Source organism: Pyrus communis, chromosome 14 (assembly GCF_963583255.1).
Source record: "Pyrus communis chromosome 14, drPyrComm1.1, whole genome shotgun sequence".
Lineage (NCBI taxonomy): Eukaryota > Viridiplantae > Streptophyta > Magnoliopsida > Rosales > Rosaceae > Pyrus > Pyrus communis.
In genome coordinates this window covers 5,816,582-5,842,873 of record NC_084816.1, presented here as the reverse complement: position 1 = coordinate 5,842,873, position 26,292 = coordinate 5,816,582, and the positions used below count along the sequence as shown (strand labels likewise).

At 38.6% G+C, this 26,292-nt stretch overlaps 4 protein-coding genes and 2 pseudogenes across 5 annotated transcripts; 5 read left to right on the top strand and 1 right to left on the bottom strand.

The window, feature by feature from the left end:
* The first annotated feature begins 161 nt into the window (after window positions 1-161).
* On the top strand, window positions 162-2,799 carry LOC137714938 (scarecrow-like protein 14). Its single transcript, XM_068454100.1, has one exon. It carries the CDS (start codon window positions 569-571, stop codon window positions 2,585-2,587), a length of 2,019 nt encoding a protein of 672 aa, XP_068310201.1. The 5' UTR covers window positions 162-568; the 3' UTR covers window positions 2,588-2,799.
* A 103-nt stretch (window positions 2,800-2,902) lies between these two features.
* On the top strand, window positions 2,903-5,869 carry LOC137714936 (scarecrow-like protein 30). The gene has a single exon (XM_068454099.1). It carries the CDS (start codon window positions 3,418-3,420, stop codon window positions 5,485-5,487), a length of 2,070 nt encoding a protein of 689 aa, XP_068310200.1. The 5' UTR covers window positions 2,903-3,417; the 3' UTR covers window positions 5,488-5,869.
* LOC137714263 (uncharacterized) lies at window positions 5,634-7,419 on the top strand (annotated as a pseudogene).
* On the top strand, window positions 7,391-18,661 carry LOC137714262 (uncharacterized; annotated as a pseudogene).
* A 116-nt stretch (window positions 18,662-18,777) lies between these two features.
* Window positions 18,778-20,688, bottom strand: LOC137714933 (uncharacterized). The gene is made up of 5 exons (XM_068454096.1): window positions 20,470-20,688; window positions 20,143-20,237; window positions 19,527-19,608; window positions 19,342-19,421; window positions 18,778-19,179 (listed from the first exon to the last, which is right to left on the bottom strand). Exons 1-5 carry the CDS (start codon window positions 20,509-20,511, stop codon window positions 18,924-18,926), a joined length of 555 nt encoding a protein of 184 aa, XP_068310197.1. The 5' UTR covers window positions 20,512-20,688; the 3' UTR covers window positions 18,778-18,923.
* Window positions 20,689-21,356: 668 nt separating this feature from the next.
* Window positions 21,357-24,200, top strand: LOC137715310 (uncharacterized). 2 transcript variants are annotated; one of them, XM_068454592.1, is made up of 10 exons: window positions 21,357-21,445; window positions 21,726-21,776; window positions 22,107-22,178; window positions 22,400-22,424; window positions 22,543-22,575; window positions 22,690-22,811; window positions 22,901-23,031; window positions 23,129-23,352; window positions 23,519-23,760; window positions 23,843-24,200. In XM_068454592.1, the coding sequence occupies exons 2-10, from the start codon at window positions 21,774-21,776 to the stop codon at window positions 23,957-23,959; spliced, it is 969 nt and encodes a 322-aa protein (XP_068310693.1). In that variant the 5' UTR covers window positions 21,357-21,445; window positions 21,726-21,773; the 3' UTR covers window positions 23,960-24,200. The 2 variants fall into 2 exon arrangements, with proteins under 2 accessions (XP_068310693.1, XP_068310694.1); XM_068454593.1 differs by having other exon boundaries at window positions 21,440-21,557.
* Window positions 24,201-26,292: the final 2,092 nt, after the last annotated feature.

The following is a 26,292-nucleotide window of genomic DNA, read 5'->3' as shown; positions in this document are numbered from 1 at the left end:
CTGAACTTTTCAAGTACAAACTCTTAAAATTCAACATAAATAAACTCATCAAGAATTAAGAATAACGTAGTCAGAAACTCTATTGACGAGAAAAATCAATAAACTTTCACAATTGTACACGAGTGTCACCAATGCTTTCTAAAAAGTGAAAAAAATCGGCTACTGTTATAGTCTTCAAAAGTTGAAAATACAGTCTTAAGAAACGTGTAAATACTCATTAAAATGAATAAAATAATAAAAGTTAATAATTTTCCTGTTGGCGTGTTTGTTGATTTGTCTGGATCAAAAATACCTGTTTACTGATTTGTGCAAAGTCTGAATCTTGCTATCTGTTTCTGGGTATTTTTCCCACTTGTCCAATTGGGTCAAGTTCTTATCTGGTGAGTTTCATGAGCCAAGGCTCCATTTTTCATTTCATTTTCTAAGTTGTCCATAAATTCTTGGTTATCTGTTCTAAAATTTTATATCCCAGGCCAGTTGGGTTTCTTGAAATTTGAAAAATCTGACTTGGGATTGTTGGAAAGTTGAAACTTTTATAGATACCCTTCTTGAAAGATGTGATGTTTCCATGGAAAGATTCAATTTTGGGGTCTATCCTCATCAAAATCTTGTAAATGGGTTCAAAATGGATCATGAGTCCACCTATTCAATTTTCACTCCAACAAATGTGGACCATAATTCTAGTGATTCAAGTCCTCCTTTGAACACTGGTTCAGATGGAGATTCTACTGACCCTGGAGATTTCAATCATCCTGTGCTTAAGTACATAAGCGATATTCTTCTGGAAGAAGATTTGGAGGGTAAGCCCTGCATGTTGCAGGACTGTTTGGCCCTCCAAGCTGCTGAAAAGTCTTTCTTTGATGTCCTTAATCCAAGGGGTCCTCCTTCGCCAAACCAACCCCCTTTGTCCCATAGCCTTGAGAGTCCGGATGATGATTCCACCCCGAGTTCTCATAGCTGTAATGGCACCTCTATTCCTTCAGAAACCTCCCATTTCCAATCTTATCTTGCTGAGTCTCAATCGGATAACTTTTTGGTTTCGGATCCTCTTTCTGAGATGCAAAGTTTTGGGCATTTTGGAGGTGTAGGGGAAGCATGTAAGTTCCTCCCAAATGAAAGTTTGGGAACTATTGACCTGGAGAGGTGCCACTTAATGTCTCCAGGTCCTGATCCGTGCCCTCCGGGCATTCGCACACTGATGAGGAGGCCGGAGAATGATGGGCACAACTCAACAAATATATTGAAGGGAAAAAAGCATCATCAAAGGGAGGATGGTGATTATCCAGAAGAAGGGAGGAGCAGCAAGCAGCCAGTTGCTTTTGCTGATGACTCGGAGCCGCAAGAAATGTTTGATGAAGTGTTACTCAGTCATGGGCGTCATCATTTCGGTAACAAGCAGTCAAAAGGGTCCAAAACAACACGTTCAAAGAAACAGAATAGCAACGCAGAAATAGTAGATTTGAGCACATTGCTAACTCAATGTGCACAAGCCGTGGCAAGCTATGACCAACAAACTGCACGTGAACGACTCCAGAAGATAAGGCACTACTCTTCCCCCCGTGGTGATGCAAAGCAGAGATTAGCTCATTACTTTGCCGATGGCCTAGAGGCACGCTTGGCTGGCGCCACAACCCCATCATACTCTTTTCTTGTTGGTACGCAGTCATCAGCTGCTGAAATATTAAAAGCTTTTCAGGTATCTGTTTCCTCGTCCCCTTTCAAGCACACGTCACATTTTGTGGCCAACAGAACGATTATGAAACTCTCTGAAAACGCAACAAGGCTTCACATTGTTGATTTTGGTATTGATTATGGTTTCCAATGGCCTTGCTTTATCCAACATCTCTCGGAGAGACCTGGTGGGCCTCCTAAGCTTCGTATCACAGCAATTGAGCTTCCCCAACCAGGTTTTAGACCTACAGAAAGAGTTGAGGAGACTGCACGCCGTTTGAAAAAATATGCTGAGAGATTTAATGTTCCATTCGAGTGCAATGTCATTGCACAAAAATGGGAGACAATCAAGTTTGAGGATCTTAAGATTGACAGAAATGAGCCGACTGTCGTCAATTCTATGTTCCGTTTAAAGAATATACCTGATGAGACGGAGATGTTGAGCAGTGCCAGTCCAAGAGACATTGTGCTAAAGTTGATCAGGAAAATTAATCCAGACGTTTTCATTCATGGGATTGTCAATGGTACATACACTGCACCCTTCTTTGCCGCACGGTTCAGAGAGGCACTCTTCCACTACTCTGCATTGTTTGATATATTTGAGGCCACTGTTCCACGCGAAGATGAAATGCGGCTGTTGTTTGAAAAAGCAGTTTATGGTAGAGATATAGTGAATGTCATAGCTTGTGAGGGACTGGAAAGAGTAGAAAGGCCTGAGACATACAAGCAGTGGCAGTTTCGGAATTTGAGGGCTGGGTTCAAGCAGCTTCCACTAGACCAAGAGCTTTTGAAGCAAGTGCGGAGAATGTCAAAATGTTATCATGATGATTTTTGGATTGACGAAGATGGGAACTGGATGCTGCAGGGATGGAAAGGAAAAATTCTCTTGGCGATTTCAATTTGGGTACCGGCCTAGAGCTATTACAATCTTTACTATCTTTGGTGTTGGGTTTTTTCTGTATTCTTCCATCCAGGAACAAAGGTGTTTATACTGCTTTGTACTTGGTTTTGTGAGTTTATTATTTATTTTTCAATTAATTCATTGCTGCCAATGAGAGCTTGATCGTGGATTTGTAAAACATAAGAAACCCAAATCTATGGAAGCAATGAAGAAAATTGCAACTTAAAGAGGAAAAAATCTAAAAATTGTTGTACTATGAGGTTGCTGGTGAACTCATATGGTCAATCTGTCTTAGCTTTAGTAAACTGTGACTAATTAGAATATTTTTCAAGTTTTACTTTTTATGTTCTTATTTTTATTTAGTCGTTCTTTATTGGTTATTAATTTAATTTTAATCTTTTTATATATTTTATAATTAACATGGTCAGCCTTCACTGCAAAAACTTTGTATAGAAAATTAAATTATGGTGGGAACCCAGGAAAGGTATAATAGTCAAAGCATGTACTTCTGAACTTTGCTGATTCTCATGACTTCCACCCACCGTTGAAGTTAAAGCTGATGTTTTGGTAAAATTTGGCAACTGACTTTGTCATACTTTTTGAGTTCAGACCTGCCCAGAAGTCCATTAAATGCAGTGTGAAGATGTTTCTGCAGATTTTATTGCAAAAGAGTAAAATAGCATCTGTCTGATCATTGTGCTGTTCCACAAGTTCTCAGGTACTCTGCAATTTTTCTCAGTTTTTCCTTCATTAATTTCATTTTTGGTTATCAGTTCCAAATTACATCACTTTTGAGTCTTGAAAAATAAGAATTCTGAGCAAATCCTGCTAGATTGGTTGTTTTTATGGATAACCCTTTTGTTGAAAGATTATATGCCCCCATGGAAGGATTTGAATTCGGCGATGGCTCAAATTTAGTGTATTCTGATGAGAATCTTGCAGATGGGTTCAGAGAGAATCATGAATCCACGAACCCAAATTACTTTACATCTAACTTAGATCATCCTAGTGATTTAAGCACTTCTTTGATCCCGGGTTCGGATGCTGTTACTATCGACACTAATGACTGCAATCAACCTGTGCTCAAGTACATAAGTGATATTCTTCTGGAGGAAGATTTGGAGGGTAAGCCCTGCATGTTGCAGGAATCTTTGGCCCTCCAAGTTGCTGAAAAATATTTTTATGATGCCCTTAATCCGGAGGACCGTCCTTTACTCAACCAACCCTCTTTTTCTGTGTGCCAAAGCTTTGAGAACTCGGATGTCGGTTGTCATAGCAGTGATGGATCTATTGCCAGTTTTCCTCGCAGTAATGGCTCTATTTCTGCTAATAGAGACTGGGTCTGGGATTTGTCACAACCCTTGCATGGAATCAAGTTCATTCCAAATGAAAGTTGTAAAACCATTGACCTTGAGAGGGACCAGTTAGTGTCTCCATGTTCCGATCAGTGGCCTCCAGGTCCTTACACGCTGATCGGGAATTTGGCATCGGAGAATGATGGCTACAACTCAATAAATGGACCAAAGGGAAAGAAGAATCATCGAAGGGAGGATGGCTATGATGCAGAAGAAGGAAGAAGAAACAAGCAGTCAGCTGCTGCTTCTGACAATTCTGATCTGCAAGAAATATATGATACGGTACTGCAGAGTGTGAACCATGAACCTGACTCGTGTTTGCATGATGAATCTTCAAAAACTAAGGGAAATAGGATGTTGCAGCATAAGGAGCAGTCAAAAAGATCTAAATCATTACGTGCAAAGAAACAAAACAGCAACCGGAAAGTAGTAGACTTGTGCAAACTGCTAACTGAATGCGCAGAAGCTGTGGCAAGCTATGACCAACAAGCTGCAAGTGAACTACTCAAGCAGATAAGGCAGCACTCTTCGCCCTATGGTGATTCAACCCAGCGACTAGCTCATTACTTCGCTGATGGCTTAGAGGCACGGTTGGCTGGTGCCAGAACCCCGTCATATTGCCCTATTATGATGCACTCACCAGCTACTGAAATCTTAAAGGCTTACCAGGTGTATGTTACTGCATGCCCTTTCAAGAAGATGGTGCACTTCTTTGCAAACAGAACAATTATGAAAACAGCAGAGAAGGCGACAAGGCTTCACATTATTGATTTTGGTATTTCTTATGGTTTGCAATGGCCCTGCCTTATCCAGAGTCTCTCAGAGAAAACTGGCGGGCCTCCGAATCTCCGTATCACATTAATTGAGCTTCCCCAACCAGGTTTTCGACCTGCAGAAAGAATTGAAGAGACGGCGCGTCGCTTGACTAAATACTGTGAGAGGTATAATGTCCCATTTGAGTACAACGTCCTTGCTAAGAAATGGGAAACAATCAGACTGGAGGATTTTCGTATGGACAGAAATGAGGTGACCGTGGTTAACTGTATGCACCGGTTGAAGCACATGCCTGATGAAACAGTGATGGCGAACAATCCAAGAGATGCTGTCTTAAATTTGATCAAGAGTCTCAATCCAGACCTTTTCGTGCATGGAGTTGTCAATGGAACATACAATGCACCTGCCTTTGTCGCACGGTTCAAACAGGCACTGTTCCACTTCTATACGTTCTTTGATATGTATGAGGCCACTGTTCCGCACGAAGATGAACAAAGAATGTTCTTCGAAAGAGCAATATTTGGGAGGGACATTATGAATGTCATAGCGTGTGAGGGACTGGAGAGAGTTGAAAGGCCTGAGACATACAAGCAGTGGCAGGCTAGGTATGCGAGGATCGGGTTCAAGCAGCTCCCATTAGACCGGGAGCTCTTGAAGAAAGTGAAGACCATGTCGAAGGTGATGGGGTATCATCGTGATTTCCGAATCGAAGATGATGGCCAGTGGATGCTGCAGGGATGGAAAGGAAGAATCGTCATAGCTCTTACTGCTTTGAAGCCTGCATAGGAGTTTCACTCTGTGATGCCTAAAATCTGTATTTTCTTGTATCTTCAATATTTCCTGTAACCCTTTTTCAGTCTTGTTTTCGTTCCTAACTATACGCCTCGTTTGGTATCTGAGATTGTACTAGATTGGATAACTCACTAGATTCAATGTACACGTTGGATGAAGAAACGGATGTGAACTTCCAAATCTTGGCCAAGTTGAAGGAGATGCTTTACTTTTACCTGTTGCTAGTAAGTACGGAGGCTGCTATTGTTCACTTTTTTGGTATTAAATATATTCGAACTTTGGTTCTCTGGTTTACTGTAAATGTTAACATATTGCAAGAGGTTTGTAGCTAAAATGGATGAGAGAATTCACCCTAATGCGTCGTGTTTTGTTCGGTTCTCTGCTCTCCAAATATCGCTTGTATAAAAGAAAACAAATTAGCATGATCAATGTTCAACGTCACAATCACAATCAAGAAAATAATAAACACATGGGCTTACAAATTTTGTTGATTAGCCCAAGTGCAGTTCATCTTTATGCAAGGTCGTCTTCACAAGAGATACTCTCATGTAACTAAAGACATCGCGTGCCAAACATTTATCAAACGAGTAGTGTAGTTTTCTAAACACTTGGCAAACATTTATTGAACTAGTAGTTTACTTTTTAAACATTTGGCAAACATTCAGGTAACGCCACTGAAACAATATCTTAGTTGCAAAAGAGAATCTCTCATTCTTTTTACCTACACAATACGACACTGATATCAAACCTAATTGGCTATGTGTGAGTGGGTGTGTGTGTGCGCGCGCGCGTATATATATTTTCCCATTTTGATTAGAAGGTGGGGGCTGATTTTGTCCCACTTCAAGAGTTAGGATTACATCTATCAAGGACCTCCCCAGAAGGAAGGTTCATTACTATGAACAAGTAGATTTATAATTTGATATATACCTTCATCACTCTCTGATTCATTTTGATTTTAGACATACAGACCAAGAGTGAAGGGGTCCTCTGCTACATTTGTTACCTTCTTTAAAGAGTTTCAGGTTTTATTTTTCTTTCGAGTGACATTCTAACTAATTTAATTTAAACGACAGAGAAGTGGATTCAAACTTCGGTGCAAGGAGGGAGCACACTGCCTCAACCAACTTCTCTAAGTTCAGGTCTGCAAAGAGTTTCAGCTTTCATTCAATCTTTTTTTTCTTGCTCAATCTTGTTTCTGCTCATAACCTGTTTTCTGATACTCTCTCTCTCTCTCTCTCTCTCTCTCTCTCTCTCTCTAATTCCAATATCACAGTTGAGTTTCTTGGAAACTAAGAAAACAAACCTGTTCCTGCTAGATTGGTTGTTTAGGGATACCCTTCTTTTGAAAGATTTTCTGTTCCCCTGGAAAGATTCCCTTTTCGCCATTGTTCTACTCGAAATCTAGTAAATTATGATTCAAGCTAATCCCAAAATCATGTAAATGGATTCCAAGTAAACCATGAACATACCATTCCACTTTTCCTTCCACCCATCTCAGACCATCCAAGTGATTCTTTGTTTTCGAGCCCTGGTTCGGATGGAGATACTATTGACATTAGTGATTGCAATCATCCTGTGCTCAAGTACATAAGTGATATTCTTTTGGAAGAAGATTTGGAGGGTAAGCCCTGCATGTTGCAGGACTGCTTGACCCTCCAAGCTGCTGAGAAATCTTTCTACGATGTTCTCAATCCAAAGGGCCCTCCGTTCAGTCAATCCCCTCTTCCGGTGCACCAAAGCTTTGAAAACTCAGATGATGATTTCACAGTGTTGTCATAGTAGTAATGGCCGTGTTGCTGCTAGGACAGACTCAGTATCGAGTTCAGAAGCCTCTCGTGTCCAATCTTGTCCGGTTGAGTCTCCATCGGATGCATACAACTCAACGTATAGATAGAAGGGAAAGAAAAATCACCTGAGGGAGGATAGCGATTATACAGAAGAAGGGAGAAAAAACAAACAGTCAGCTGCTTCTAATGATGGCCCTGAGCCACAAGAAATGTTTGATGAGGTTTTGCTCTGTCGGGATGCGAATCACGAGTTTGAGCCTTGTTTTCATGATCAATCTGTCAAAACTGATGGAAGTGGGAAGTTGCGGAGCAACAAGTAACCAAAAATTTCTAAAACAGCACGCTCAAAGACAAAGCATAAGAACAGGGAAGTAGTATATTTGTGCACAATGCTGACTCAACGCGCACAAGCTGTGGCAAGCCATGACCAGCGAACTGCGAGTGAACTGATCAAAAAGATAGGGCAGCACTCTTTTCCCAGTGATGATGTAAATAAGAGATTAGCTTATTACTTTGCTAACGCCCTAGAGGCGCGCTTGGCTGGCTCCAGAACCCCCTCATATTCTCCTCTTTTAAGTACGCAGACACCAGCTACCGAAATCTTAAAAGCTCACCAGGTGTATGTTACTTCATGCCCTTTCAAGAAGATGTTGTACTTCTTCGCCAATAGAACAATTATGAAACTAGCAGAAAATGCTACGAGGGTTCACATTATCCATTTTGGTATTTCTTATGGTTTCCAATGGCCGTGCCGTATCCAACGCCTCTCTAAGAGACCTGGTGGACCTCCTAATCTTCGTATCACAGCAATTGAGCTCCCGCAACCAGGTTTTCGACCTACTGAAAGGGTTGAAGAGACAATGTGTCGCCTAGAAAAATATGCTAAGAGATTTGATGTCCCATTTGAGTATAATGTCATTGCTCAGAAATGGGAAACTATCCGATTTGAGGATCTTAAAGTTGACAAATATGAGATGATTGTTGTTAACTGTATGCGCCGATTAAGGCACATACCCGATGAAACAGTCGTGGTGAGCAGTCCAAGAGACACTGTCCTAAACTTGATCAAGACAATAAATCCAGACCTTTTCATTCACGGAGTTGTCAATGGGACATACAATTCCCCCTTCTTTGTCATGCGGTTCAGAGAGGCGCCCTTCCACTACTCTGAGTTGTTTGATATGTTTGAGGCTACTATTCCTTGCGAAGATGAACATCGCCTAATGTTCGAAAAAGCAATATATGGTAGAGATATAATGAATGTCATAGCGTGCGAGGGACTATAACGAGTTGAAAGGCCGGAGACATACAAGCATTGGCAGGTTAGGTATCACCGGGCGGGGTTCAAGCAGGTGCCCCTGGACCAGGAGCTCTTGAAGAAAGCGAAAGCCATGCTGAAGTTGATGCGTTATCATAACGATTTTCGAATAGATGAAGATGGCCACTGGATGCTGCAAGGATGGAAGGGAAGAATCGTCATTGCTCCTTCTGCTTTGAAGCCTGCTTAGGAGTTTCACGATGTGATGCCTAAAATTTGTACTCTCTTTGAATTATCAATATCTCTTGTGGCTTTTCTTTTTTCAATCTTAATTTTCTCTTATCCATCTCCGTCTATGGAGCTTGATCAAACATCTTCTGCAATTTTTTAGTTTGGGAATATGATCATGATGATGTCGGATTTACTACGTGTGTATTTGATGTGCAAATTACACCATAACACTGGCGTACTAGCATACACATAGTAAAAAAAAGTATGATAAGAGCTAGGACTTATCTTAAGAAGTGTAACTTGTTGACAAACAATATCACATATTAGAAAAAATGTGGCTTATCATAAAAGAATGAGTCCGTTCATTCTCCTGTGAGATTACATCTAACGTTAACAAAATCTTCCATTCCTTTTGGCTTATTTCTCACTTAGCAATCTGACATAAATTAATAATTTAACGACATTAGATTTAGAAACGAGAGAAATTTCTCATGAATTTGGGATTTAACTTATCCATGCAAAAAAATTCATTTTCCAACGTGAGTTAAATATTCTCAACACAACTCTTGACGTTAGTACCACAAAAATTAAACACGTGAACAACATTTACTGGGTTACATGGGATCACAGGCTAACTTTAAGCAGAACACATGATTAACCTACAAAACAGACAACAATATACAGTAATCACCAATGGACTTAGAAAAGTTGTTATAATAGCCCACGCATGGACTCGGAAAAGTTGTTTTGGTAGCCCATGTCGGTATGATCGTTATGTTTGTGGTCCTTATTCACTTATACACACACACGTACGCGCTGATGGTGCACAAGGTGGCTGGTGACTTTGTCCAACTTGAAGATGAGATTAAGACTTAAGACCTTCCCAGAAGGTTAAGGTTCATGTATGTATGTATGTATGTATGTATGTATAAAGAAACAAAAAATCCTATCACTAAACACACATATATATATTTGGATATACTTGCAATCATATCTTCTGTCCCACTTATGTTTTTATCTTTTTCAGGTGTGAAATATTCTGCAACACAAAAGATCAAGAGGTACTCTGAAAATATTCAATATTTGTAAGTTCAAATCTTGATTCTGTTCATAACCTGCTTGAATTCCACAACCACAAATCTGTATGTTTGTGAGTATTTCTGATTTACCCATTTGGCTTGATTTCTTATTTGGTGTGTGAATTGCATAAAATAAGATTGAAATTATATCACTTTCTTGTTTTGCCCAATTTTTCTTGGCCATCAGTTCCAAAATTCCAATATCTCAGTTGGGTTTTCTGGAAAAACCAGAAAACTCTTACCAGTTTCTGCTAAATTGGTTGTTTTTATGTGTACCCTTTATGAAAGATTATAAATTTCCATGAAAAACTTTCAGTTTGTTTCGACTCAGAATCTTGTCAATGGATTCCAAGTGAATAATGAACCCACCAATCCACTTTTCCTTCCAACTACCACAGACCATCCAACTGATTCCGGGCTTTCGAGCTCGGGATCAGATGGAGATTGTTTTGACATTAGTGACAGTCGCCCTGTGCTCAAGTACATAAGTGATATTCTTTTGGAAGAGGACTTGGACGATAAGCCCTGCATGTTGCAGAACTGTTTGGCCCTCGTTGCTGCTGAGAAATCTTTCTATGATGTTCTTAATGCGAAGGATCCTCCTTCGCCTGACCAACCGCCTCTTCAGGTGTACCATAGCTTTGAGCACTCAGATGATGATTCCTCACAGAGTTGCCATAGCAGTAATGATTCTAGATCTGCTAGGACAGACTCGGTTTTCGATTCTTCAGAAACCCTGTTGGCTTCAAACTCAATTTCTGGGAATTTTGGAGGAGTTGGGGAAGCAAGAACTCTCATTCCAAATGGGAGATATGGAATCATTGACGTGGATAGGTACCAATCAGTCCCCCCGGGAGGTAATACACTGAGGAGGAATTTCGCACCTGAGCCAGAGAATGATGGCTACATCTCAGCAAACAGATTGAAGGTAAAGAAGAATCGTCAAAGGGAGGATGGCGATTATGCAGATGAAGGGAGAAGCAGCAAGCAATCAGCTGCTTTAGGTGACGACGCTGAGCCACAAGAAATGTTTGATAGGGTATTACTCTGTCATGTGAATCATACGCATGAATCTTGTATTCGCGACAAACCTTTGGGCAGTGAGGTATGTGAGAAGTTGCAGCCTACCAAGCAGTCAAAAGGGTCTAAAACAACCCGCTCAAAGAAACAGAACAACAACAGGGAAGTTGTGGATCTTCCCACCCTGCTAACTCAATGTGCACAGGCCGTGGCAAGTTATGACCAACGAACTGCGAGTGAACTACTGAAGCAGATAAGGAAGCACTCTTCTCCCTATGGTGATGCAACCGAGAGATTGTCTCATTACTTTGCTGATGGCCTTGAGGCACGCTTGGCAGGAACCAGAACCCCATTATATTCGCCTCTTTTGAGTATACAGACACCAGTTGCTGAAATCTTAAAAGCCTACCAGATGTATGTTAAGTATTGCCCTTTCAAGCACATGTTACATTTCCTTTCCAACAGGACAATTATTAAACTAGCTGAAAAGGCAACAAGGCTTCACATTGTTGATTTTGGTATTTCATATGGTTTCCAATGGCCCTGCCTTATCCAACGCCTCTCGGAGAGAAATGGTGGACCTCCTAATATTCGTTTGACAGCAATTGAGCTTCCCCAACCAGGTTTTCTTCCTACAGAAAGGGTTGAAGAGACGGGGCGTCGCTTGAAAAAATATGCTGCAAGATTTAATGTCCAGTTTGAGTACAAGGTCATTGCACAGAAATGGGAGACTATCCAACTTGAGGATCTTAAAATTGACAGAAATGAGCTAACTGTGGTTAACTGCATGCACCGGTTAAAGCACATACCTGATGAAACCGTGGTGGTGACCAGTCCTAGGGACATTGTCCTAAAGTTGATCAGAAAAATTAATCCAGACCTATTTATTCACGGAGTCGTCAACGGGGCATACAATTCACCCTTCTTTGTCACACGGTTCAAAGAGGCGCTCTACCACTTCTCTGCAATGTTTGATATGTTTGAGGCCACTATTCCTCGTGAAGATGAGCAGCGGCTGATGTTTGAAAAGGCAGTATATGGTAAAGACATAATGAATGTCGTTGCGTGTGAAGGACTGGAACGAGTTGAAAGGCCTGAGACATACAAGCAGTGGCAGGTTAGGTATCATCGGGCTGGGTTCAAGCAGGTGCCTTTAGACCAGGAACTCTTGAAGAGAGTGAAGATTATGCTGAAGGCAATGGATTATCATGATGATTTTCTAATAGATGAAGATGGCGAGTGGATGCTTCAGGGATGGAAAGGCAGAATCATCTTCGGTCTTGCTTTCTGGAAACCTGCTTAGGTACTGGATCTCATGATATCTAGGCTAGAGTTTTTAAGAGTCATGGATGACTATTACAATATGCAATCTTTTTGTTCTCTAGTTTTCAAGTTGTTTTTACTATATTGTTCTAAAAATTCTCGTTTAGTGTCACTTAGGCCCTACCTAAGCGCTTGGCGACTAGCCACCGTTTCAATTAATCCGTATATGTTTAAAAATTAAGGAATAGCGCCTAGGATTCCATCTAGACCCACCTAGGCGCCCATCTAGGTCGCAACTCTCAAATAGACAAAAAATAATTAACTATCATTTTGCATTTTATTTTTTCAATAAATTGTTAGAAACTTGTTGATTAATTAGATGAACACTCGTTCTCCATGTTTTCAATATATTTTAATACTTTATAATCTGTATGTCATTCAATTTTGGATAACTAAATTTAATTAAAATTAAAAAAACAGCCTAGGCGGGAGCGTCTTGCCCAGTACCAAACTAGCGCCTAGCGTTTTGTAGAATCTCATGCACTATATGTAGTCATGGTTTATGATTTCATTTATTAAGTTTCCTTTATTCATTTCAGCTTCTTGACAAACAGCTCTCTGATCAAAATGCAGCTCAACTAGAAGAATTTAGTCCGGAAAACCCTCTAAGCGCGGTTTCTTGGCTGCGGCAGCCTCATTGCAGATTATGCGCGCGATGTAACTTCTAACTCGTTACTTACATAGGAAGCAGGGATTAAACTTGAAAAAATTTAATATGGCTTAACAGATTTAAGAACTTGAATTAACGAATCAAAGCGTGAAATGATGAACTCGAAACTTAAAATTATGCAGTGAAAATCATGAATTCACTTCAAACACACATTCGACTTGTAACCTTCAAGAAGCTAGCCGAAGAGGACTGTCACGAAGAACTCATTTAACCGCTGAACAAGTACCAGGCCATTTTGGACTGCTATGCATCATTGACAGTAAACCTAATATACAATGCATGCAGTTCAAGTGTGAGAGAGAGAGAGAGAGAGAGAGAGAGAGAGAGAGAGAGAGAGAGAGAGAGAGAATTTGGACTAAACAACGCTTGAGGAACAAGGAGTGGACTCAGTCGAGCTTCAAGATTCTTATCTGGTGTTGCTGCTGCTATTTTGTTCCTTCTACTGTTGCCTTATTGAGTCAAATGCCACAAAAAAAAATCTCCATGCATTGAGTCAAACCAAATATGCAAAAAAAAAAAAAAAAAAAAAAGAAAATCAAGGCTTTTCTCTGAAAAATTCAAGAGATTGTTCTGGTCCACATCACATCAAATTGGATGAATCTGAACCCACCGCTAAAAAAAAAAAAAGGTCAAAGGTTCAAGAGACTGTTCTGGTTGAAAAAAAATACCCCACCACATCTTCTGTGTTTCGGTTGAGACCCACATTTTGGATGAATCTGGGCCAGTTTATTAAAATGCAAGTACAAATTGGAATCCCCATTAATATTACTTTTCTCTCTCATCTTATGAATCAAGGGTTTGAATTGATTGGCGTCCTTGTTGCTGTAGTTAAATGTAGCCGCCCCACTGCACCATATCATGGATAATGCACCAAAGTTTAGAAAAGTTTGGTACTATCTACACATTTTTTTTTTATCTTCTACATACACTTTTTAATTTTCAACCATCGAATCGAATGAATTGAAGAAAATTAAAGAATAAAAATAAATAGATGAATTTTGAAAAGTAAAAACGAGTGTATGGATAACACCACCCTAGAAAAAACCATCTTTGGTTTAGTAAAGCACATAGTTTATGCATGATTATATGGAACTAGAAACAGCTTGCTAGACTGTTTGGCATCAGAAAATACTTATGTTACTGGACTATGAATTTGATATATTAATTAGGTTGATTCTTGTTTGAATATGTCATCTGCATTCATAATACGATATCATAAGCATCTACTACAGGTGTAAAAAGAGAGCTTTACCTTATATATTGGTTCTCCAAGTTGTGTCATGTGTCTCATAGCCTCGTGGCTAGTGCAAAAAAAAAAAAGCTCATACAATGTCCGTCTCTTCACCAGATTTTAGGACAAGTTTGGAAGAACATTTAACCAAATACAATTGCTTATATCATATTTGACATAAATACACAACATGACACCGAATTTAAACTCACAGTACGATTTCACCAAAAAAAAAAAAACTCACAGTACAACAATATAAACATTTGTATGAGAACGTAAGTTTAACAAGAAAACAATACCTTAATAATGATACTCCAAATTGTGTTATGTAGTGTGTCCATAGTCTCATAATGTGGCGTTGAAGTATTTATCCCTATAGTCAAAGCGTGTTTGGAAATACTTTAGTTAAAAAACGATTGTTTATACCACGTTTGAAATAAATAGACAAACAAACTTTCTTCATGTTAAAACACTGTTTCTTCCAATAGAAACCAAAAAGAAAAAAACAGAAGAAAACAAAACAAAATCAATTCTTCTCGTGCAATAATCTTTGGTTCCCCACTTTTACACTTCACACATTTGCATCCCGATGTATCTGGTTGTCCAAACCAAACAACTAGTTCAAAATTGTTTTTAACTACAAACGATATTCTACACTAAATTTATCATATGAGAAAAAAAAAAAAAAATTCAAACTTAGAACGCAATAAGTTGAAGAAGAACTAACCACGACGACAATTCAGCACTTGCATCGTTAGTCCAAGAAGCTTCTTTTTAATCAATCATCATAATACACAACATTATCGGTCCATTTAGTACTAAACAATGAAAGGTTTCTCCAATCAAGTGTAACCTTTTGCCTCTGGTGATGGCAATCAAAACTTAATATAATAAAGTAGTGAAAGCAAAAGCAAAAAGGAAATGGAATAATATTCCACTCTTAATATAAAAACAAGCAAATCAATTTTGTTTACTAAACTAATCCAATAATTGTAGGATTATCTCTCATTAGTAACCGCTAATCCCGCATAGGGTTAGACTTGGCACCAAATAAGTCAAGCTGAGTTCTGAGTCAGGTTCACATAATCTGATCATGAACTGGTACTATATTCATATTTAATAAAGATTTATTCAACAGTGTAAAGAAAATATAATGCTTTTACATTTTGATAGGGACATACACGGTTATAAATTTTTAATCAAATATAGAACCATAGCACATAAAATAAAAAAATGAACAGCACTAACAATGACCGAAGTACAAACAATAAATTATACTAATTTGTGATTTAGGTGCAGGTTATTACATGTTTAGTGACCTTCCAAGTTCTAGTTTCTATTAAATGTTTGTAATTAAGTTAAAAAGTGCTTCTATTTGGAGTACATCTTTAAGAAAAATGCAAGTGCTTTTTGAAAGAAGGACACAATAGGTGCTTCTTTCAGAAAACACGTCAAATGTATTTTTTAAATCCAACACAATTTTTTTTTTCTGCCAAACGCTACTAAGAACACTTTGGTAATCCAAAAATGCTTTTAGTTACTTTAAAATAACTTCCATGCAGGCCCGGTAATTTCCCTCCAACACATATATTAATCAATTTCCCATTTCCAGGAAGGTGTGATCAGATAGACTTTTGGTAGCAGATCAAGATTCTTTGTTCATAAGATTTATCATCATTCCTCTTTTAGTAGTTTTAGGATTTTTGAGAACTTCATCCAACATGATTGGTTGAAGCCCTGAAATATTTTAAGTTGGCTGCTATTGTAATAGAAGTGCAGGCTTAATTTGACCTTGTTCCAACCTTGAAGCCGCATTGCCTAACATTTATGAGTGCTAAAGTCCAACCATTTTCATTTTGTATTTGTATAGTTTAATTTCATTTTGTTTTTAAGTTTTAAATATTAATTTATAAATTTTCGTTTGTTTTAGTTTCTTCTATTGTTTTACGAAGTTTATGTTGAAGTTTCTAATATATCCCTGGATTTAACGGAAAGAAAGACGATGTTAGTGAACATGGCCAATTGTGCCATACATTGTTAAATTCAGAGACAAAAGAAACTAATATGAGAGTTCACTGAACTATTGCTACAGATAAGCCTACAAGTATATATAAAACTAGAAGTGTTCATACACTTCCTACTCCCTTCATCCGCTCAGATTTCTCATTTGCTTCTGAATCCCGTTAGATTATGGATACCTTTGAGGATGAACTTCCCAGTCCCATGAACAAATCCGTAATCGAGCAAGTCGACAACTCGAATGCGAATCCTGTTCATGAGTTTGAAGCCAGCCATGATTTCACTGATCACAATTTCTTCCCTGTCAATTCAGACCCTTCTGATAATTTATCCTCGTTGCCGGGCGTGAGCGCGGAGGTGAATTTTCCGGAACGCAGTGAAGCATCCAATGCAATTCTCAAGTACATAAGTGAGATGCTTATGGAGGAGGAGGAATACTTGGTGAACAAGCCCTGCATGCTGCAGGAAGGTTTGGCACTCCAAGCTGCCGAAAAGTCATTGCATGATGTGCTTGTTCAGGACCAAAATCCCTCTTCAAGTGATCCACTTCTTAATTTCATACATCGAAATGTTGAGGCCCCGAACGAGGGCAGTAATCACAGCAGTACTGGTTCTATAGCTGCTGGAAACAGGGTTGGCTTGGATTGGGGTTCTGTTCAAGATGTTTTCGAGTCCTCTCGTGCCCAAATTCCAAACCCTTTGGTTTTGAGCGGTGAGGGTGGAATCACGCATCTAAAACACAATTCATCGTCTGTTGTGGAGCTGAGGGAGCTGCAGGGAAACGATGTGAGTTTCAATTCGGACAAGGATGGCAGCGACTCATCAAATGGATCAAGGAGTAAGAGGAGTCATCAGAGGGAGGACGAGGATTCTCTAGATGACCGGAGGAGAAACAAGGATCCAGCGGTTTATGCTGACGAATTTGAGCTACCGCAGCTGTTTGATGAGGTACTGCTCTGTCAGGGTGAGAAACAAGAGTCCAACTCATGCTCTCCCAAGGAAAGCGAGAAGTTGCAGCTCAACCGGAAGTCAAAAGGATCGAAGGGCAAGAAAACACGCAAGAAAAAGCTGGATGACAATGCGGGGATGGTTGATCTATGGACGCTGCTGACTATATGTGCACAATCTGTTGCAAGCTATGACAAAAGGAAGGCAAATGAACAACTCAAGCAAATAAGGCTGAACTCTTCTCCCTACGGCGATGACACGCAGAGATTAGCTTATTACGTGGCCAATGGCCTCGAATTGCGCTTGGGTGCTGATGTTCCCTCGAACGCTTCCCTTCCCAGGAGTGAGATGTCAGCTGCTGATATCTTGAAAGCTTACCAGACTTACATCACGGCATGCCCTTTCCAGAAGATGTCGAATATCTATGCTAACCAAACGATTCTGAAACAAGCAGAGAAAACGACAAGGCTTCACATCATTGATTTCGGTGTCCTCTATGGCTACCAATGGCCTTCCCTCATCCAAGACCTCTCCAAGAGAAACGGCGGACCTCCCATGCTTCGCATAACCGGAGTAGAGTTTCCCCAGCCGGGTTTCCGGCCTTCAGAAAGGGTCGAACAGACAGGGCGGCGCCTAGCGAATTACTGCAAGAGGTTTAACGTCCCCTTCAAGTACAACATCATAGCAACAAATTGGGAAACAATTCGGTCTGAGGATATCAAAATCGACAGAGATGAGTTAACTGTAGTCAACTGCTTGTACCGGCTAAAAAACCTACAGGATGATACAGTGACAGACTCTCCTAGGGATACAGTTTTGAAGCTGATCCGAAGAATTAGCCCAGATTTGTTCATCCATGGGGTAGTCAATGGATCCTACAATGCACCCTTCTTTGACATACGCTTCCGAGAGGCACTCTTCCATTTTTCTTCCCTGTTCAACATGTTTGAGGAGACTGTGCCACGAGAAGATCCACAGAGGTTGCTCTACGAGCAAGAAGTATTTGGCAGAGATGTTATCAATGTGATAGCATGTGAGGGTCCAAGAAGGGTCGAAAGGCCGGAGACATACAAGCAGTGGCAGACTAGAAACAAGAGAGCTGGGTTCACGCAGGTACCGTCAGACCAGGAGATCTTGAAGGAAGTCAGGAGTATGGTGAAGAGAGATTACCACAAGGATTTCTCCGTCGACGAAGATGGAATGTGGATGTTGCAGGGATGGAAAGGCAGGATATTCCATGCTATTTCGTACTGGAAACCTGTTTGAGAGTTACAAAAGGCACCAAGGCAATGCCCGAAAAGTGTGTGCTAGCAGTCTGGCTCATATTCTGCTGGTTTTCGGACTTCGGGAGAGTAATTTTACGGGACTTAGATTAGCTAGTACTGCGTAGAACTTGTAAGCATGATTTGTAGTTATGTACCCTCTTACAATCTGATTTGGGTAATAGTTCAGTTTAATGAAAGTTTATCGTTATGTTTTGAAGACCGGTCGATGAATGCATCGGAGAACCCTGAAAGCCGATATTAAGGCCGTCAACCATAAGTATTCTCCTGTGTGCTAAACATGCTGATAAACCTAGGAGCCATAGCATCTTCACCACAATTATCAAGATTCCAAGGTAATTCTCTTATAACTCCGGTAACCAAATCGTTGAACCACAAACAAAAACGCAATGTCATAAACCATAGATTGGAGCATGAACTTCTTTACTATACTTAAAACTCCCGAGTATAATAGAAATTTGTGTGCGGAAAAGCGAGCATTAAATATTTGACAAGAAGATTACAGATTTAAATGATAAGGCTTGAAAGCAGTTAAAAAGTGAAGTACACGCAACTATAAGTGAATCACCTAGTTTTGCTTAGCCTCTTTTGTTTTGACCCTTTGATGGTCTAAGAACATTCCAGTTCAGGTTTTCACCCCTTGGTTTCCTGAAGGAGCCCTTACTTGTATTTGGTGACGACTGCTGACCAACTTGATTAAGTTTGGGTGACTTGTTCGGGTGTTGTTTCCCAGATCCTACTTCGGACTGTTTTCTTTTATGGTCTCCATTAGGCTCACCGTTCGACTTATCAGTATTTGAGCACTCTGCTTCATCCATCGAGGATCCATTGTCTCTGTTGAAATGCAAATAGGAGAAAAAAATATAGGAGAGCAGAAGTAAAACTTCGGAATCAATTTTTGCCGGCATATATTTCTTAGTCATCCAACAGACCAAAAATTTCCATTTAAAGAGACAAAAGAGCAAAAATTAAGTATTGAAATGTCAAATCACCCACCTAAATGACACCTTTTCACTTTGGATGCTAGAAGACGTGGCAGCAGGCTGACCAGGGTTTTCCGATACTTGATTCAGTTTCTATCATGGAAACACTTTTATGTGAGGTGAAATAAAGCCAATCAAGAAGCACACAAGATGTCAATAGCCATTAGAAATCTTAAGATCCATGAACCTTATACTCACATCAATCGATGGATTGAAACTTTGAAACGACATCCGCCCTCTAACTGCTTCAGGTTGAGGGTCACCTTCCATTATGACCACACTGCCCAGCCGTCCACATGAAGCAAGTAAAATTTGAACAACAGGAGGTGGAGCAATGTAACTAATGAATAACTATAGCAGGTAGTCGCAGTCATCTCTGGTTCAATGCACGGAGTTATTTTAACTTAGGCCTTAGGGCATCCACGTTGGGACATTAATGCCTTTGCATACTAAGGGATCCCAAAAAGGGTTAAAACCCTATTAATGCCAATTAAGTAAAACTCTCTCTTGGAAGTTATAGCTTATAGTTAGGTTCTACAAACTGGTTCTCTAGGAATCATCATTCACAACCCATATCCAATTTTTCGATACCAATAAATCCAGAATTTCTCCAATTCCTCAGATACTACACCTACTTTAGGTCACAAAAAAATCTTTCCCATTGAAAACTATCATGCAACAAACAATTACGAAGCGAAGATCCACAGTAAACCTTCAAATATATTCATTTCAGTAATTTAATCCAAAAGGCGAAACAGCTCAAATAGTTTAGATAAACATTAGAACAAGAAACAAAGATGAAAAAAAAATCTACCACTTTCGTATTTGGTGGGAAGGGAAAGCAAAATCCACAGCAGGTTTGACATCTTCTTCTTTCTTCACTTCTCTCTGAGTTGCTCTTTGCATAAACTACAGTAATTAAGAAAAATTAACCCATACGTTAAATTAATCTAAAAAACTAATTACAGGTGCACCAGAAAATTATAAAACTCAAAATTTAAAAACCCCAATATGAATTTAAGCAAAAGCCGGATCAGATTCTAAGCGGAATTATAAAAAATAATAATAATTAATCTGAAATTAACACTGAAAATAAATCGAAAACCCCAAAAAGAATTGAAATTTCTTCGTTTCTTTTTACCTTTAAGTTCCTGAGAGTGCTGGAAAGCTCTCGCTTCGCCATATTAGCCTTCTGGGTTTTCACCCTGGAATCCAATTGAGAATTGAAGTCGTTAACTTTAAGCGGTAATTTCTCTGCGGAGGCTCCGCCGTGAATGAAAAAGCTTTCCTTTATTTGTTCTGCAACTGCGGGAAGAGAAGACGAAGAGGGAGGAAGCAAGGGTTCTTTCGGGGACGAGCACCGAACGAAAAGACAAATTTGACGCTCTCCAGCGATGGGCTTCTTTTGGGCCAGGGTTTGGGCCAACTAGGTCACCAAGTCCACGTCAATTCCAAATTAGCACTCTAGGTTTTTGAGGTTGTTAATCCTTTGATCTCTAAATTTTTTGTATCCGGTTGGTCGCTTGACTTTTGAACTTTTATTTAATATGATAAATTTGCAAGAGAATTGTAGTTCATGTTGAGTAGGACAAGATAGAGATCGATTAAAGTGGAGAAAATAAAATAAAATGCAAGCGTATGGAGTAATAATATAACGATCATAATCATTAGTTCTATACAGTGACATGAATTTGTTTCTGGAAACTTTGGATATCATCCACTGAAATTCCTCATCTGTTAAACTAAAAGAGAAGATTTTTTAACACAAGCTATTCTACATTAAAGATGAGATAAAGCTTTTGACCCCGAGAGTGAAAAAAAAAAAATACACTAACCAACTTTTAAACTTTATTTATAAATCATGTGATAAAAAATAAACACGCTAATTCATACTTAAATAATAATTCAATCATCAATAATCATATTATATAATTTACAAAAATATTATTCAAATAAATGAGTCGTTTGATTTTTGAGTTCAAATAGAAGACTCTCTGAAGTCTATACCTATAAAAACTCGGAAAGCACCCTTCTCACATAAATCACTCTCTGCCCTGACCCAGCTAGCAAGAAAGAAACGCAGCACTTCTAATCCATCATCCATTACAATCGCAAAGGTGCCAATCAAAATCCACACTTTCTGTTCTAACACCATTAACAATTCAGCAACTTTTGGTTCTAATTTCTTCTGGGTATTCGGTTTTCAATCGTTTTGCTTGAAATCAAATAGTGGGTTTCTTATTCTTCTTCTTATCTTTGTTCCCTTTTTCTGTGAACAGAAATGGGTATCTTTGTTTGTAACTGTATATCTGAAATCTGTATGTTTTGATGGGTATTCTGAATTTTTTTTTTATTGAGAATTGGATTCTTTTCTCACTGTTTTTGCTTATTTGGCAGGATATCGGTAATATTTTGGCCAGTGGCAGCTTGTTGGACCCGGTGAATATGGTAAGTTGAATGACCCATTGTTCTGTTCCTTTTAGTTTGTGCTTTCTAAAATTGGAATATGAGAATAAAGTTGTTGACTTGATTGTGTTGGTGGTTTAGTTTCTAATTCTGTTGATTATAGAAACCTTGAATAGTGATGTTGATGCATGTTTGTAGGATGAAGGAGGTTTAAGATTTGACCAAAAATAGGAGGTTTTAGATTTGAACGGTTTCGGGTCTCAGTTGATGAGCTTGGATGCTTCTGTTTCACATTTTATCCATGATCTAAATGTTTGGAGTTACTTTGACTGAAGAATTTTGTTAAATGATCTGATTATGTTTATGTAACAGGCTTATGAAGACTTTCGCACTTCAGCGTTTGAGCAAAGTTACCGTTGTTACCCTGTCTCGTTTATTGAGAAGGTTTGAATTCTGAAACCCAAAAGTTAAATTTCACTAATGAAGTGTGCTCCATAAATGAGGGCAACACTCTGAAATCTATCAATGGAACCAATGCTGGAGTGGGAATGCATCTTCCAGTATTTGAGTTTTGTGAATAGTCAGAGTGATGTATTAGTCATAATTGAATTTATTCATTCAGCTTCCTGTTTGTACTGATTCCCCTTTAATCTCGGTCTTTGCAGCCACATCTGGAGAAGGGTGATAAAAGTATGTTTATCTGCTTGACTAGTTTGTTTATACTATCTGTGTGATGCTTTCTTTTCGATAGAACATGGTAGTACTGAATGCGTGTCTAATTATACTTTTTTTATATTTGTCCCTCCAGTTTTAATGCCTCCGTCAGCTCTTGACCGCCTTGGTAATTGATCTTTCTGTCTCTTATTTGTCCTGCTGTTGCGAATTGAATTTCAATTTATCTAACCCTGTCTTAATATATGACGATGTCAACTAAATGAGAACTTTTCTTTTCCAGCATCTTTGCAGATCGACTACCCTATGTTGTTTGAACTTAACAATCCTACTGTTGGACGAGTTACTCATTGTGGGGTTTTGGAATTTGTTGCTGATGAGGGTCTAATATATTTACCATACTGGGTACACATCTTTCCCTCACAAGTTGTAGCAGCAGCATTCCTGATACGGTCGTGCTTCTAACTCATTTATGTTTTTTTGTTCCTTTGTAGATGATGCAGAACATGCTCCTTCAAGAGGGAGACATTTGTCAAGTAAAAAACAAAAGCCTAGTAAAGGGAACATATGTGAAGTTGCAGCCTCACACTACGGACTTCCTTGATATCTCAAACCCCAAAGCCATGTTAGTTAATCACTTTGAATTTTCATTTGGCTAGTTGGATTGCAGTTTGATATAACTGTGAAATTATTTTTAATCCTAACTGCTCTTGCTGTCGCAGTTTGGAAACTACATTGAGGAGCTACTCGTGTTTAACCACTGGTGATACTATCATGGTTCCTTATAACAATAAGCAGTATTACATTAACATAGTTGAAACAAAACCCTCCCCTGCAATCAGTATAATTGAGACGGACTGTGAGGTTGATTTCGCCCCTCCTCTTGATTATGTGGAACCTGTAAAACCTGCACCACCTACTTTGTCTAAGAAGAGACCACAAGAAGGTGCTCATGTTTTTTTTTATAATATATATATATATATATAATTTGATAAATGGATTGCAGTTCTAATCATTGGCCTTAAATGCATATTAGTCTTCTGCCTACAAGACTGTAGAATTCCTTTCTATCAACTGACGTTGATTTTCCGTTTTTAATGGTTATCTTTCAGCTGAAGAAGTACAACCTGAAAAGATACCAAAATTCAATCCCTTCACTGGTTCAGCAAGACGATTGGATGGAAAACCGATGACAGAATCAGTTGCACCAGTTTCCGCTCCTATACTGAAGCAGCACCAACAGGAGAGTGAAAATGGAACCAAGGATTCAAAGTCATCGACTTGTGCTGCACGTAAATCTGGAAAGCTTGTGTTTGGTTCAAATGGTAACCAACCCACGAAAGAAACCCCAAAAGTACGTCCCTCATTGTTTGTGATTTTAAACAATATAAGTATAACACCATGCTTATCTGTTGTATCTGTACTTGTAATCCCAGGTTGCCCCAAAGAACGGCAAGCCAGAGCCATCTAAGAAGGTAGAACATACACCTCAGAAGGCAGAAGAGACGAAGTTCCAAGCATTCACGGGGAAGAAGTATTCACTGAAAGGGTGAACTTAAGGGCGTAACTTCATCGAAAACAAGGAAAGAAAAGAAGGCATTTCTTCTATCAATTCTGTTTTGAGAGATGAAACATTCAAGTTGTTTTGGCAATGGAAGGTCCAACCCCAGAAAGCGCCCTGCACTTGAATGATGTTTTTCTGTCATATGTAAATAGGCACATGAACCAAAGGTTGGTATAAAGTGTCATACAGATCAAATGGAACCATGTTCATATATTTATAATTTAAAATATTTCTTGAATTTTGTTGATTGTTGTTAGGCCATTGTGCCTTGCTTCTCTTCGTTCTTCGGAAATCGTTACCTAGAGTAAATTATGCAACCTACCTCGGTCCTTAGGGTTCGGTAAATTAGAGTGTTTGATAATATCTGAAGTGCTTCTTCAGGAAGGCATCCAAGTGAAAAGAACCTCCCATAGAAAGCAGTGTGAGAACTAAATGGTGAACCAGTGGCAATAACATACAGGTCTTTTACTGTACTAACACAAGTATTCAACTCTTAACACGGTTGCGAATGCGCGGTTGAATGTTAGTTCGTTGCTGTATAGCAATATTATTTTTCCATTATACTTTGTATTTAATATCGTTCGTGAAATTTAAACTTAGCATCTCTTTCTATAGATTATGCGCCAAAATCGCTTTTCTCATTGTGTGACATCGAAGTTTGGTCCTTCATTTTGTTGATTTCATCATGATGGATACAAACCATATTTCTGTGCCAAATCTCAAATGATGTCATTTGCTTGATATAAAGTTCATCTCCCTGCGGCCCTGCCATTTTGCAAATTTGATCGCGATTGGATTCTGGAACCGAAGTAATGGAGATTTATTCTTAAATTTATTTTAGATTAGTTTTATATTTAAATTGATTTTATTTGTTTTTTATTCGCATAATGCAAAGTTGGCATCCACATTAACAAAAACATGGGCTTGCATTTGTCATGTCATCATGTAACGGTCAATTTGATAACTTGTTTAACGGAGGTCCGACATTGTAACGAATTCGTAAGTTGTATGACTTTACAGTGTTCAAAAATATGATATATGAGTTTGTTATGTGACCCAAAATTAAAGTGGTAAAATGTAATTTACCCATGAAATTAATTAAAGGCAATATTATTAAGTTGATTAATGTGCATTTTAATGGCACGACACTACGTGATTATGTGACCACAACACTGATTAATTTCTCATAGTTAAGGCGTAGTAGTTGACATGATTCTCATGCACACATCATTTTTCACAAATGAATGGTTGAGATTTAACAAAATTTTATTCGGTTAAATCTCATCCGTTCTTTATTGCTTTTTTATGCTCAGGAGATCAGCCAAGCTCGTAGTAACTAGTAGTTGCTTAATTTGAATAATCCTTACGTTTAATTAAAAGGAGGGAGGTGCAGAGATTTAAACTCAAAATTGTTGTAATATTAAGAAAAGAAAAAAAATAAGTCAATGTTTGCAAGGATAAAGATGCTTGGAAAATTTTCAAAAGTGACATGAATTTTATTATATGTATTCAAAATTCACATTTCCATGCATTTTTTTTTTTTTGTCGAAATTCCATGTATAATATCATCAACTTTCACATGAGAAGAGTTTATCTAGTTTGGAGGAGTTCCTTCTCAAAATACTTATTGACTTATTCATAGAATTTTGTGTTTATAATCAAAACTGTTTATATTATAAATTACTCTGTAAAGATCATCACCGTAAAAAATCAATTAAAACAAAGATCAGTTAGTCAATCAATTGTAGCAAATAAATAGATGTTTTATAATGTTTTTCAGTAGGATTCTCTCCCCTCTTTTTCCCCTCCCCTTCCCTCCCCTCCTATTTGAACGGTCACGGTTAAGCCACGTTAACATTTTATATTAATTTTTTTTATAGAAAAAAGAAAGACAAAATAGAGAATGTGAGAGGAGGGGATGGAAGGGGATGAAAAGAGAATGGGAGAGAATCTTTGTCCTTTACTAAATTCTTAGTCAAATGTATTCAAGTAGGGTTTTCCGGAACATATTAATAAGCTAGATTCATATTTTGAGAAGAAACTTGGAAAAAAGAAAGAAGGTGACTTAGACAAATTTTTTTTGTCAATAACCTCATACCAATCAATCGAATATTCATTAATACGTAAGAGAAGAACAAATTCGTACAAATTCACAAAAAACCATGGGTAGGAACTCAAAAAGAGATATTGAAGTTGTCAACTATAACCCCAAAAGAACCAAATTCTGTAAACAACACAGAGGAAGAATGCAAGGAATATCTTATCGAGGTAATTGTATTTGCTTCGGTTATGTACTTCATTTGTTTTTATAAAGTTCGATGA